We start from the raw sequence: 15,746 nt of genomic DNA, 5'->3' as shown, positions 1-15,746 counted from the left end.
GAAGTGTTGTAGTTAAAACATCCAAATCCAGATCACGTATTTCCACATTTTACATAGGGTAGGAACATGCACAGTATACACATAAGGACCTCACATAAAGTGACAACAGACAGCCTGACAGATACAGATACAGTAGACTAGACTTTATGCCGGCATTTTCTCTCCGACTGCCTCATCCATTCAGTTGAAACTGTGTCTGTGCAGTTCTGTGGGGGGACACCACAAATGAAAAGCAGTGAGGTATGCTGTCGGATGGCGGGCAGGCTGAAGCAGCATACAGTAGAGGGCTGTGTGGAGAACAGCAGACTTGAAAGGGAGATGGTGGCCTGGCTTTAATCGAGCCAGAGGAAGAGGGGAATGTGCAAGCAATTAGCAGGAATCCCCTAGCAATGCCGTTTTTTTTAAATCTCCTTCTATAAAAATCAAGGCAGCCAATTTCTTCAGCGAGCGGTTGGCTGGTGTGTGTGTGTGTGTGTGTGTGTGTGTGTAGTGGAACAACACCATCAGTCACTCACTCATTCCCTAGCTCATCCACTGGCTGGTTTGCTTACTACGAACACACACACACAAACACATAGCAGAACATCCCTGCTGCAGCACCTGAGCGTAATCCCATACCTGTGTGTAACTGAGAGAAAACAGAAAAGCAGGGAAAAAACAGGGGAAAGAGAATGAGAGGGAAAGATATGAAAAATGGAAAATGAGATATACAAATAGATGGAAGGAGGACGGACAAGAAAAAGGGGGTAAGAAAATGATGAAGGGCCAAGAGTGGAGGGGGTTTAAATTGGAGCATGTTCCTATGCTAACCTCAGTCGTGGTGTCTTGTCTTGCACCGCAGACAGGGCCAGATCCATCTGTGAACTCGCAGTAGCCAGCTCACTATAACTATCAATCCCCCTCAGGTGAAAGGACCAGAGGATTACTGCAGAGCTTTTCAGTCCACAGACCTGACGCCAAGAGACAGATCTAACATTCATGAAAAAAAACAGACTGGGAAACAGAAATGCTGCAGGACTGAATTTTTGCACAAATGTAAAGTCTAAATTAGACAATTATTTAAAATGAATCCTATTGAGGGCAAACCTGGCATATTCATTTTTTTTTCTTTGGTTGAGCCATCTGGCTGTCACAGTATGAAATATTCTTGTATTAGTTCTTGCATTCAAATCAAATTTGCAGTGGCTTGGTCAGGTTTGCTTGTGCCTCTATCCTTTGAACACTCTGGCTTTGTTGCACCTCAGGCTAAAGCAACTCTGCTTTCTGTCATATTCTTTGACAAATTTGCATACACATACACGCACAAACACATGTTAAAACTCATCTCCTCTTAGACGCATACAGATAGATTATACACATTGATGTATGAAGGTGTGGGAACAGATAGAAACACACTCCCGCAGACACTCATCAACAGCATATGGCTGAGTGCACACACTCGAGCTGATGTCCAGCATCAGCCCAGCCAGAGTCCACCTGCTTGCCAGACAGCTCGCTCATAGTCAGCCTCGTGGTCAAGGCTCTGCTGTGACATCATCAATGTCAGACGCCAGTCCGGGGGGACACAGCTGTCTGTAGAAGAGCCAGCAGTTCTTCCCCTTAATCAAACAGTCATTTTTTTAAATTTTTCTAACATTTAGAAAAGAAGCTCAACCAGTAGCTCTTGTGTGGATGTAAATATGGGATGACTGACACTGAGTGAACATTTTCAACATCAGCGCAGCGTCTGAAATAAAAAAAATGTCATGGCTAAGTAATTAAAACGAGTGCTAGCAGAATGTATCCTGGAAAAGGGACTTACAATTTAATTGTGATATTTTGACATTTTGAGTTTTAATTATTGTTTTTTGCCAGTCACTTGTCACAATGTGGAGCTACAAACTCAAGTTTCTCTACATTTCCTTGTTAACAATGTAAGCATCCCTCACTGCAAACATGTGGTTTATTATACCCTTGAGTTTGAATAAGGATTTCTACCAATTTGTTTCAAGACAGAAAAGACAAAAAAAACTGACTGGAGGACAGTACAGGCTTGTTTAGTTTAGTGGAATTTTATAAGCACTTAACTGGCAAAACATATTTATAACGTACAGATGATATTGATAATCTCTCAAATACAGTACTGTACATGTGGCAAAATGACATCACATACAGGACAAACAGTACATATTTTTGAGATTTCAAATAACTGACATATTAATTCAAAAGCCTATTATTAAATCCCTTTATAAATAGTGTATAATAAGAGATAGTGGTGTAGAATATGTGAGAAAATTAAGAAAAATAAGCAGATAGGGCTGCAAATAACGATTATCTTCTTTGATTAACTAATAAATTATTAATTTGGTCTAAAAATTGGTCATAAAATACTAAAAAGTACCCATCACAGATTATTAAAGCCCAGGTGAGGTCCTCAGATGTCTTTTTTTGTCCAACCAACAGTCCAAAAACTAAAGATAATAAGTTTAGTATCATATGCAGGAAAATCTACAATTGAGAAGCTGGAACTAGAAAATGTTCTGCAATTTTGCTTAAAACATAGTTTTACATGTCAAAATAGTCGATTAATTTTCTCGTTCCAACAAGAGGTTTTTTTTTGGATGCTCTATAATATGGATCAGTTTATCATCCAGAGAATGTGAGACCTTTTTTTGGCTGTCTTATAAATACATTTTGTAGACCTTTTGTTTAAGTATTGACTCCTCCAGTTTGAAATGTTGATTAAAAATGCAGGTTCACATCTACAGTAAATGCGTTGCCTCTGGAAAGGTGAGATTTTATTGACTTCTGGCTTCTGAAATTGAAATTGGTTGGTCTATGTTTCAGTTTTTAGCTGCTGTAGTTTATGAATGTGTATGAAAAGTAAGAAAACTGTAGGAAGGCTGACAGGTGGAGTTTACAGTGACAAATTGCAGTGAAAGTGTGAGCCTGTGAATGTGATGAGAGACCAGCAAAGACTTGTCCTGATAGAGCTGGGATGAAAGTGACCGTGACCATGTGGGGTTATGATGAGTTTAAGACTCAAGCCAAATCATGTTACCTCACATATTACATCATCCAAACCAGATTTGGCTTGGAACTACACCTCACTGATGTGGTTGCCTTTCAACAGCTCCGTGGTTACAGTATGGCACACGTACTCATTGTAGAATGGCGCGGTGGCCTCCCACCACAGCATTCGGTCCATCCAATTTTGGCTGCTTATCCGGGACAAGATTACAGAGGAGTCCCTTCACCACCAGCTCCTCAAGAGACTTTCCCAGGCCAGCATGATGTGGATTTGTCCTCATCTGGTGATGGAAAGGATAAGATCTCAAATACAAGCAGTTACACTTGCACTCCTTCATGAGGAGTCTAGGAGTTCCCTTAGAGATAGGATAATGATCTGAGATGTTTTTACACATTTACAGTGTGTGTGAAATTAGCATGCTGACTGAAGTTATTTAAAATACCTTTGGAATAAAAAGAAGACAAATAAAGACCAAATGTGGGCCTGCTGTTTTTAAAATGTGTATACGAGCAAACAGATGAACCTTCGAGCTGGTACCGGGAGGAATTCCCCCTCCGCCCGGGCTCTCTCAACGACCACAGCCCCAGAGAGGACGGGTGCCAAGAGAGCCTGTGGGCACAATTAGCCAACAAAAGGCCCGGCCTCCTCCACGGTGCTGGCCGAGCCCTCATAGATTCCCCTACAAACGCAGCAGGGGCACCTTTTAATCTCTTGCCCTCTTCACTTCTCAGCCTCACCTCTCCCTTAAATTCCAGGGTTTGTCCCTCCTGGGGTTTCTGGCATCTGTTTTGCATGTACCTGCAGCGCACTGCCCTGCAATAGATCAGACTGCATGGGGAGGAAGGTTGGCTCAGTTTCAACCTGGCTGGTTTATATGGCGTATGTACCTTACGCCATATCTTAAGCCATCAAACAGCAGCAGGAATGTTAGGTGTATTACATCTGCAGTTTGTAAGCAACACACTGCATAGTTAAACGAAGGTCAAACAGTGTGGGTACCTACCTTTTTATAAATGTATCCCTTTATTGATTTATCATGATGTAACAAAATAGGTATACAACCTTTTGTGCTTTTGAACACACCATTTTCCCAATATAGTGAATATAATTTATCAATAGAACGTCCATTCTCAAGAAGTGTCCCTAGTACCATCAAAACTTGAAGACATTTTGTACTTGAAAGATGGATGAGTGTGGTGATATTCTATATTTTTCTTTATAGTCCTCGACATAAAATTGTTCCCAAAAATGCACTTTTTACTCCTTTTGAGTAATATTTTGTAAAAATAAATAAATACAGCACCCAGCTGGTTGAGGAAATTATTTAGCCTTTTAAAAAAATAAAAGCATATATTCGTGACTTGTTTTTAAAGATTTCCATCTTCAGTAGGAGTGCCACAGACAGGCTGTGGAAGTTGGAAAGTATTAAGAGACGGACTTAACAATAACAAAAAATGTAGAATATCACCAGCGTCATCCTTTAAGCTAATTCACATCATTTTCTGTCATGTAAATTTTAAAGATTGTCTCATATTTGGCCATCAAGCAGCCAGTTTGTTGCTTTTCTCACAATATTTAGGATCGTGCATCTGCCTTTAGTCACCAGAATTGCAAAAACTAGTTCCATCCACATGCTTTTGTGCCCGGAGTTGACACTTGTGATAGCACTTGCACTCAGTTTCAGAAAATTTGAGTATAAAGGATCTTATACCATTATCTTCTTGAAAAGATTGAAGAGCATTTATAGTCCTTCACAGAGAATTCTCACTTGACTTTGTTAACTGGAACAAGCTATCTGTAAACAGTTTTGTTCTCTATATGGCTGTTTCATGCCAGGTAGGAGAGGACTGGGTTTCCTGCAGTGTTTAGCTGTAATGGCACTCTGTGACTTGGTAAGAGAGGTGGTAAATCATATTAAATGTGGGCACGCGCAAACACCGCGTGGGCTACATCTCAGTCTTTGCCTGGGGCATCCAAATCACTAAAACTATCCCTTAATGTACTTTTTGTTTTTTGTTTTGTTTTGAAGGACTGTGGGAAGTCATGTTCCCTCCACATTTTTTTTCTCTTTTGAGAACACAAGGATCAAAAAGGGGATTCAAAGCAGAGGGAAGGGTCTGCTGGTGTTTGATTCGTAGCCCACAGGGGTATTGTGGTTTCACAGACAGAAATCACAGGAATATCTCAGGTAACATTTTACTGCTGAATCTCCTCTGCCTGTCTTTGTCAAACAGCTGTTACTTGCTGTGGTGCTACTTGGTAGTCATTGGACTGACGCAAAAACCACAATCGCTGCAAAGGCAACAAGCAGCTGCCTGCTGTCTTTTTTGCAGATAGCTCGTATCAGACGAAGGTTTGGGTTTATCAGGAAGAAAGAGTTTGTCATGTACAGCATGTACTGACATTGCATCAAGTGAGCAGAGCAGATCTAGCCTTGCTTGTGGGTTTGTGACATGTAAACCCAGCTGACTGACAGATACTTTCCTCATGTATATGTTGGGCAATGATGAAAGGACTGACTCTAAGTAAGAGACTCACATACACAAATACCCACACAGCAGATCAGTGAAAGTGATGAGACGTATGTGCGATACTATTCTAACCAGTTCTGACTTCCTGCTTGCAAATAGACAGCTTCCTCTTTTCTGCAGAAAGTTATCATACATCTTTTTTGCATGAACTGTTCTTCTAAAGTGTCTCTTCCTGGAAGAGCTGTCTTGCCAGTCACTTCTGTTCAACCACGGTTTGTATTTATTTCCTCATAAAATGAGCAAGGATTTAATAACTGATTGTGAAGGATAAATAACATCAAGGTTTTTAGTACTCACCTCAAAAGAGAATTTAACACAGATCAAATGTGCAGGAGAATTTCCTCTTTACACATGAGCTTTCTTATTTGTAGTTGTGAGATAACGAGTAGTGGGTGGTTGCACTATGTACTGAGCATGAGGAAGTTTTGTTACTGTGCATTTATTTATTTTGAGGTCTAACTGTGTTATCGTGTTTATAAAAAATAAAAAAAGTTTGTCAGTATTTCTTTGTCATAAAGACCATAGGCCAGATATCTTAAAAGCTTTATAGGTTCACAACTGTCATATGTATGTGTGCTTCTGTTGTGGTACATGGGCACAAGCCTGAATTACATCACACATTTATCCATAAATAGATGTAGACATGTCCTTTGCTTTATCAATATCTTATTCCTGTTACAAAACTCTTTCAGTGAAAAGTACAGTAAAATAAACTGCACAATTTCAGAAATTGTGTTGCATCTGCAAGGTTTTCCAACACAGTTGCACATTATTATACACTCTTCTGCCTTCACTACATGTGTAGGTGCACAGCTATGCGCGAGCTAAACACACTTCCAATGAAGGTTGAATACAACAGTTGACCTTTGAAGTTCTTACTGGTGGCAATTGTGAAACTGAAAACAGCATTGGACATATTCAACAGTGATCACAAATCAGAAAACGATGTCATTCCATAAACAAGGGTTAAACCAAAGTTATATATCGTAACAGACCATAAACAAACAACAAAACAAGCAGAATGTAAACACTAAAATGATGCCTCTGATGTAGAAAGATCACAAAATTGATCACACAGAGATGGTTAATTCGCCTTTGATTGGCATTTTAATCATCACTGCATATACAGCAAAAAAATCCCAATCATCAAAATTTGCAGTCTAAAAAAAAATTATACATTTTTTTTATTCCATTCTGTCTCACATTATTATTCGTTCATCTTATCAGATCACTCGCAACTGGCTCTAGAAAAACATGCGTTCGGATGACCCGAAGTACGTAGCTCAGACACTCTTACCGCACTATCAGTTCTTAGAAATACCTATTTATGTGTAGGAAATGGAGCATGCATGGATTTTGTGTGTACTCATCATTTATACATCTGGCCCCAGGTTTGGGACGTAAGGAATAAACACAATTAAGAATTAAAAATAGAATTATGAATTTTAAAATTGTCATTATCAAGCATCAATTTAGTCTTGCAGTCTGGACTCTTTTGACTGTTTCTCTAGGCTTCTCTCCCTATGGAGGACCTTTTGCAAATGGTTATATATAAGCCCTATATATAAGCCCATTAATTAATGTTTAATCTGACAGTAAAGTGGGGGATTAATAAAAGATCTTGCAACATTAAAAAAAATCTTCAATATATAGGTAATTAAAAATGGATTTGCAGTTAAGGGCATGAAATGGGCTGGAAGTAGAAGAAGCCCTTGAAATTTTCAGGACAGCCAATAGGAATCACATCTAGAGTGACACTGTAAGCACAGGCATTGTGTTGGCTGACTAAAACTGTGTTGTGACACAGTTGTTGCAAGAGAGAGTAAGGGCCAGAGTTTATTCGCAGAAGGGACAACGTTGAAGCACAATGCGTTACTTGTGTTGGTTAGCATGTCATTGCGTGCCTCTGCTGTGATGTAATTGTGGCTTGTGCACAGATCTGACTTCTGTCTCCCAAAATGTGGTTGTGCTATGCAATGGCGACTTCTTCTTCAAAAAAGAAAAACACCAGACACACAAAAACACATAATTATCTGTTGATGCACCTTTTTATGTGTGTTTAATCTACTGTCTAGCATTGCTTAGTTACTGTATATATGAAAAGCTAAAACACTGCATGCACTGAAAAATCTTCCATCAGACTCATTTGTTTAGTTTTTTTGTTGAGCCTTTAAGTCTTAAGTATAAGGAAAATTATTGATATTTTCGCTTTCATAACTTTCTATTCTAATGCAAAGCAAGGTATTTTTTATGTTATTGTTATTTTCAGAAAACTCTTAACTATCACAGTGACATTATTGCAACATGTGAATATGCTTTGAAGTTAAATGAAGGTTATGATATTGTATGGAAGGTATGGATTTTTTAAGGAGTGCTTTAACCTCGATCTCTAAAATGATAATGTTTTAACAGTTTAGCAGTTTAGTATTGCATGTCTCCTTTCCATCCACACATCACATTATTTGTTTCATTTGAGTTACCAGGGTTGCAGAAAGCACTACATCCATCAACAGGACTATTCTGTATTCAAATTGTTTGGTCGAAGAAATATAAATGTAAGGAATGAATAAATGCTTTCAGGCGTGCAGAGTAATATGTCCCAGTCCCTTGCTGGGTTAGGTGTCCTTGTACCTTGTAGTTTTCAGTGAATCTTTTGATTGTCAGTATGTCTCAATTTGCACAATTTGAGTGAATCTGCTTCTGATTTCACAACAGAATAGCCTTCATGACTTCTAATGAGCCTGTCTCTAAAAGACCATCAGAGCATGAAGTATGTAAAGGTCCTAAATCAGCTCTAACAATTATCTGCATGTGTGTGCAGCCCATTATAGCAGACAGAGTGTATTTCAATCAGGAGAGACAAGTGAATGAAGTAAAGATATGTTTATTGAAACAGATGATGTGTGTTGATTTAGTCTTGACAGTCTTTGACGTTTGACTTCTATGGGGAGATTTTGGTATTGAAGGGGTGTCTGGCCCTGAGCAGAGGCAGAATATATCCCCTCATGGAGTCCAGACACTGGTGGTGGTGGTGGCTGATGACTCTGCTGAGGCTGATGGCTGAAGCAGTCGATGGCATGATGAATCTGGTGGAACTGCGAAGACTGGGCGGTGATGGGGAGGTGGAGGGGTACGCATACAGCAGCATGAACGTACTAAAGACAAAGAGAGAATCATGTTTAAAAAGACAGCAGTAAGCTGATAGGCTAATGATGAAGGTGTGTCACTGTGCTATTGGATAGATGAGAACAGCTGATATCACGATTGACAGCCCCGGATAATAACAGCAGGAAATCTGAGTGAGCATGCGTGAGAGGAGTGGATGGCAGGATGGATTATACAGTATATAGTCTAAGCATGAAAAGGTATAGTCTTCCTGGCTGAACTTGTGCTAGAGCTTCATTAATTCATAAGAAAAACCCATAATGCAGTCTGAACTAAAGCTCATTTAACTTCTGCTCTACTATTTGTCCTAACTGAAGAATGAAAAATTCAGTCAAATCTAGACGTTTATGGTCTACAAAAATGTTAAAAGGATATACCAGGTTACTCACTTCCAGAAAATAAAACTTTTATTTTTCATTATTTGAAATAAAACTTTTATTTTCTGCCATTGTTAGTTTCACTTGAGTTAGTGTTACTTATTTGGGTGCTTAAATTTAGAACAAAGCTCTTTATTTGATCATAAAGTAAAGCTAGGCTTTTCATTGATCTGGCAAAGCCAGTACATGGACAACATGCATTCCCCTCCAATCCTTCTAAATCTCTTTCTGCATCTGTCAGTGCCAAACAGCTCAATACAAGCAGAGCACATGATTCTTTATGATGCTGCTCCTGATCACAGCAGTCAGACTAAGACACAGTTCAGAGGAGCACAGCGTCTACAGGAAGCTGGCATGGTGTGCCACATAAATAAATGAGTAGTCCAATAGAAGAGCCCCTCCAGGATATAGAAAGATTTGCTTTTGTTCAATGATTTTTATCTGTGTGTGTGTGCTAAAAATAATTTCTTCTTCAAACTTCATTACTTATTAGATAGAGAATTCTATGGCCTATTTTACAATGCCCAAATAGACTTTAAGTGGTGACTCTAATTTAATTCCTATTTACTGACATGCTATGAAGTGTTTTGCTGGATAGGATATTCATAACTTCATCCATGCAGATGCCGTGAATGAAAATTGAAAAATAGAGAGGGGGAGTGCTGGTCTAATTATTATTATTATTAGAGCCGAAACGATTAGTTGATTAATTGATAAGTCGATTGACAGAAAATAATTTGATTAATTGTATCGATTGTATTGTTAAAAACAATTTTTTCAAGCCAAAATATCAAACATTTGTTGGTTCCTGTTTCTCAAATGTTAGGATTTGCTGCTTTTCTTTGACATATGTGTTAGTAAACTGAATATCTTTGGGTTCTGGACTGTATATCAGACAAAACATGGAATTTGAAGATTCCGCTTTGAGAAATTGTGATGGGCATTTTTTCACAATATTGTGGCATTTCTTAGACTAAATGATTAATTCAGAAAAGAATTGGCAGAGAATTCATGATGAAAATAAGCATTAGTTGCAGCTCTGTTTATTATTGTGGTTTATACAAGTTTGTTTTGTCTGCTACTTGCTCCACACTGCAAGGAGAAATAAAAATTTTTATAGAATGATCTGACAAGAATTGCCTCAACAACTCACTGTAAAATTGGCTCACTCAGTATTTTCTTAATTAGGTGGAATATGATGTGCATTTAATCTCTCTCAGTGTATTTAACCTTGTGCTGCTGCAGCCTTTATGTTAATGTGACAGAATTCAGTTCAGACTGTCGTGTTGGAAGTGTTATGGAGTAAGATTGGCGCCATGACTTGTACGTAAAAATGACTCGTCAACTTATTTAGACTGACATTGACATCAGGTTTACATAAAAAGGTTCATGTCTAAAAGGGGCTTAATGGGGCGCCCCCGTAGCTTACCTGGTAGAGCATGCCCCCCATGTACAAGTCCTTACCGCAGCGGCTCGAATCCAACTCCTGGCCCTTTGCTGCATGTCATCCCCCCACGTTTCCTGTCTGTCTTCAGCTGTTCCTATCAAACAATGACAAAAAGCCCAAAAAATAACTTTAAAGGGGGCTTAATAATAATAACAGCAATAATTATAATATTATTACCTGCATTATAGTTGAGAGAGAGATGTGTGTCAAGACAAGCAAAAGAAAAAACTATTTGGACTAGACGCACACTATGATGCAAGAACTCTGTGTGTGCCTCAGGCTGCTGAACTGTGAGTGACTATTTGGTTTATTTAGCTGCACGTATAAAAATGACTAAACAGAGAGTATAAAAACAGATTTTGTAGGTGATGTAGAATAACCCAGGGGTATACAAAATACTATATATTGCTGTATATTCATTATGCTCATAGTCTAGCTGGGTGTTTGTTTTCTGAAAGATACGTTTAATGCAGTAGCTGCAGGTAAGCAGACTGCATGACAGGGATGTGATCGACCTGTCTGTGTTGTGTAGGAAGGTGAAGGGAAAATTTATGTTTATGTTACTGACAACACAATCAAACACACCCAGTAATACAGAAGCAGCAGAGGATGTCGGAGACATGTTCCCACATGTTCGTGTAAACACGGCAACTCAGATAAGGGAAATGATTTGTGTTTTTTTATTTTAAAATTTCAGGAAGCCAGGTTGGGAGAAAAAAAAACACTGGGGAGTTTTGTATGACTAACTTTCTTCTGCTGACTCTTGTCATAAATCAGAAAGATCTACAACCAGAAATCCTGTTTTTCCTTGTGAAAACGAAAGACACAGTCAACTCACCTGGTAGCATTTCCCCTTGGCTTTAGTAAGGAGTAGTTGTACTGCAAACCAGCCATTTTATAGAAATAATGTTTTTGTCTTATAGTGTGACATGCAGTATCACCAAGCGTCAAGTAAATAATTACTAGCAGATATAAAATTAAGAATATCTAGGCATTTACTTGTGAGAGGCTCACACAGTAAAGGTCTCTGGCATTTAAAACTCTTATTCCATTAGTAACCAGTCAGACTGACGGTCTTGAAGGTCGCTACATTGGGCTGATTATTCAATTTATTCCATTTCATCTCATTTCAGTTTTGAAAAAGGCAGGGACGAGGTGTTACTCTCTTCTTAGAAGGATACTGCGATGTGACAAACTCCATCATACAACCAACAGCAGAATCAACAACAAGACACAGTGTGTGTGTGTGTGTGTGTGTGTGTATATATATAAAATACTTGTAATTAGACAAAGCTTTCTGTTACTCTTGAATAAAGAGTAAAAGAGGCAGATATTACTTTATCTAACCAGAGGTCTTTACATTACACTCCTAAATCATGTAATACCATTTAGAGAGTTAGATGAGAAGCCACCACTCTCATGATATCTGTCCATTAAATATGAAGCTGGAGCCAGGAGATAGCATAAAGACTGATAACAGCTACCCTGGCTCTGTCCAAACAAAAAAAATCGACCTCTACCTAAATTTACAAATTAACACTTTATAGCTCATTTCTTTAATCCATAAAAAAAAAAAAACAAAGTGCAAAAACATGTTTTACAGGGGTTATGTCCTGGACTATTTCTAGCAGCAGTAAATTCCTGAAGTCTTGTCATCACTGCTTCCCGACAAGAAATTGTTAGGCACATAACCTCCCTTAAAACCCCAACTTCTCATTTTTACACTTAGATTTTTGTACGGATTAAACTAATGAGATTTAGAGTGTTAATTAGTAAGCTTTAGAGGTGTTCGACAGAGCAAGGCTAGTTGTTTCCCTCTGTTTGCAATCTTTGGGCTAATCTAAGCTAACCGACTGCTGGCAGTATCTTCATATTTACCCTATAGACATGAGAGTGGTATTGATCTTCTCATCTAACTCGCAAGAATGCAAGTAAGCATAGTTCCCAAAATGTCAAACTATTCGTTTAAAATTGTCTGGAATCCACAGGGAAGATTTGGTTTGTAAACAGGATTTAAAAATATATGAGAATTCAACATATCATTAACCATGGCAGCAAGAGTCAAAGTGCCAGAGAGGGAGACTTCACAGAAAAATATCTATTACAGAACCAAGATGCTACATCATTACCTATGTAGATTAAACAAGTTAATTGCTGTGGGGATAAATGAATCCTCCTGTTATTTTACTCTTTGAGTTGTTTATTTTTCTCTCCACGTTCAACCCCAAGAGTGAAGGAACATTTTGTATAATTTAAAATTGTATACTGTATTTGTATGCTAGGCTTTGTCACATCAAAGAATCCTTTCAGGAGAAGAGCTAGTTAATATCTTGACGTACCTCTTCTATGTCTCAGTTTCAGAGGACAGTGTATGTGCTTGTACAGGTATGTGTGTGATGGTGCCATTCCCCCCCCCCCAGTCTGTCTGTGTCCCTTTGTCTGTGATGGCTGTGATTTTAGCAGTCAAGTCAGGGAATACCCGCGAGACATGCTGTTGATCTTTGGTTATAGGATGAATATGTAAACATATTGGCTTAATGCTCAAGAAAAGCCTCACTGAAGTCTGGTAGCACAGCAGCCCCCCCCTCAACAAGAGCCCACAATGTCTCAATAACCTTCAAAGTATCCCCCTCTCCATATCTGCCTCGTCTTTCTGTGCCATTCGCATGCTGCTCGCATCCACAGGGCCGCGTGACAAACACTCTGAAATGTTGTACTCTTAATTCCCTCTCTGTGTATTTGTAGTGGAGCTCTTCACCAGATTAAGTTTAATTCTAAAATGAGATATCCACCATTTTAAAAATGCTGCACCCTACCATTGCAAAACGATTGCTTGCCTGGAAGCAAAACTCACTATGGATTATCACTGAATGTATTAGCCAAGTCAAGACCTATGCTGATGAAAAGAGTGTGTATTACATATAATCACTGCCTGTTAACATTTCTTCTACCTAATGAACATGTTAGGAATGAAGCCCTCACATTTTTCTGATAACGCTTTCCCTAAATGGAATTCTTCTTTTTGCCTTATAGGTTGAACTACAGAGTTGCCCAGTTTGTGCTCACTCTTACTCAGTGTCTTTGACAGCTATGGCCCCATTAGGAAGGAAAGTTTTACTTACCAAACTTGTATTACACAGTCTAAATCTTCTATTCACTGTTTACCAGCCCATTTGTTTCTCTGTTGGAAAATCTTCACGACTCCCTGTCGAGGTGATCAGGCTGAGAAATGCCAGTCAGATCTCTATTTGCACTTGAGGGTGTCACTGCTTTGCATTATTTAATTCTTCAACTCAATCAGAGCAACAGGTTGAACAATGTACTCAAAGTGTCCTTAGGCTAACTGGAAGACAATATGAAAATGGAATTTGGAATTTTAATGGGGAATATCGCTGCTGTATTTTTAAGGCTACTGATACTGTACATTATTGGTGTCTGCTGTTGTAGCATATAAGACCCAGAACAACATGATATGAGAGACTGTCCTCCCAAGAAAAATAACAACATCAGTAGTTACAGCAAATGCCCAAGAACAACAGATGTTTATGTTCAAGTGACAAAGACCTCTAGCGGCCATAAAGTATTACTCTTAGCTTGGGAGCAAGGGAGGAAATACTGTGACATTATAAAGCCACAAGGTTCGCAGAGGGAGGAGGTCGGGGTGGATGGGTCAACAAAATGGCAGACTTTGACACAAGGCTGCTGTTTGCTTCCTGTTTCCTACAAACAGTTAGATATTAGTTACTTTTAACAGTGACCACGATCTCAAACCAAGTCAGTTTTGCACCTAAATCTAATCAAACCTTAACCAAACAAAATACTTTTATTTTTGTAACAGTGATTTTTGTAAGTCAATGATAAATGCCTTGGATATATATATATATATATATATATATATATATATATATATATATATATATATGATTATATTTGTCTTCTGGAGGGCAATTTCAAATCAAACGATGTGTTTTGTTGTTTAATTTGGAGGACGTGATATAACTGGTAAAAAATGAAATCAAACAAAAACTCAAAGCGTCATAGACATGAAAACCTTTGCACAGTTTAGCGGTATTGCAGTGTCATCAGTTCATCATCAGTGGACATTGTCATGTCTCCTAATGGCCATCAGGGGGCAGATGCTTTAATCATGAGTAAGTGAATGAATGAATGAATTCTAGTTACTTCCCGGGTCAATGAGGTGCTTTACATTTAAATGTGCCGGTCTTTCCCTCTTGAACATCAGCACTAAATGACTAACAAAGGTCTGATAATGGCTCGCATTGGTATTTGTAGCTATCTCTCATACCAGCAATTACTGTGTAAAAATAAGAGCAAATACTGGGTATCTCATTTCAAAATGAAAATTGCTCCCTGCAGGGCCTGTTTCTGTTGCCCAGTTTCACCTCACTGATTACTGTCTTTCTCTGTTCTGCTCCCTCCTGCAGAGGTGCCTCCCTCTGGGATGTCCAAGAATGGATACTTCTTTCAAGAAATGGGTGAGTCTGAGCCACCACCAGGACATATGAATGCACTGTACAATACATTTTCAATATTAACCAGTTTTCAACAATGTAAAACAAAGCAACCAATAATAAGGGATCCATGAGTTGGAGACAAAGTGTGCACAAAAAAGTGTAATCCTCTCATCATGATGGGAAAAGAGGCAGCAGGATTTTTTCTTTAAATTATTTGAATGCCGCCAATAATGTGCGTTGCACAATTTGTCCATAGTGAGAGATGTGAATTAAAGATTAGAGCTTCAGCATAGACACTGAAAACTCTCCCAGCTCTCACACTCCACTGCATTTGGATATAAATAATGAACTTTGCTCCGGTTGTTATGATAACGGCAGTTTCATTACCTTCAAGCCAAGGAGAGGCACCCAATTAGTATGTGCAGCACAAGCAGTCAGGACAGAATATGCTTGCATTGGATCTCCCTGTCTCCCCCAGCCAATTATTCCCCTCCTGCAACACACCGATTCACTCAGCAGATTCACAGAAGGCCCCCTGCTGCAGCTGAACATAACCGTCTTTATTAGGCAACCTTTTAACAGGATATAAATGCAATTACATTATTGTTTGCAAGTAAGCATTATCCAACATTGTCATCTCAGCGGTTCATTAGTGAAGATTGGTCTGGAAGTTGAATTCTCTCCGAATGCACTTGATGACCAAAGGCTGTGAGCAGGGTGACATGAAAAACAATATTTATT

At 38.8% G+C, this 15,746-nt stretch overlaps 1 protein-coding gene across 6 annotated transcripts in view; it reads left to right on the top strand.

The window, feature by feature from the left end:
- The window catches only part of slc4a11 (solute carrier family 4 member 11), a 107,939-nt gene that overhangs the window by 29,570 nt on the left and 62,623 nt on the right, over window positions 1-15,746 (top strand). For all 6 annotated transcript variants that reach the window (XM_044167650.1, XM_044167644.1, XM_044167646.1 and 3 more), the window contains exon 2: window positions 14,976-15,026. In XM_044167650.1, coding sequence (XP_044023585.1) covers window positions 15,003-15,026 — 24 coding nt within the window. In that variant the 5' untranslated portion in view covers window positions 14,976-15,002. The remainder of the gene's footprint in view (window positions 1-14,975; window positions 15,027-15,746) is intronic.

This window comes from Siniperca chuatsi, linkage group LG15 (genome assembly GCF_020085105.1).
Source record: "Siniperca chuatsi isolate FFG_IHB_CAS linkage group LG15, ASM2008510v1, whole genome shotgun sequence".
NCBI classification, from domain to species: domain Eukaryota; kingdom Metazoa; phylum Chordata; class Actinopteri; order Centrarchiformes; family Sinipercidae; genus Siniperca; species Siniperca chuatsi.
This window is presented reverse-complemented; position numbering and strand designations above follow the sequence as displayed.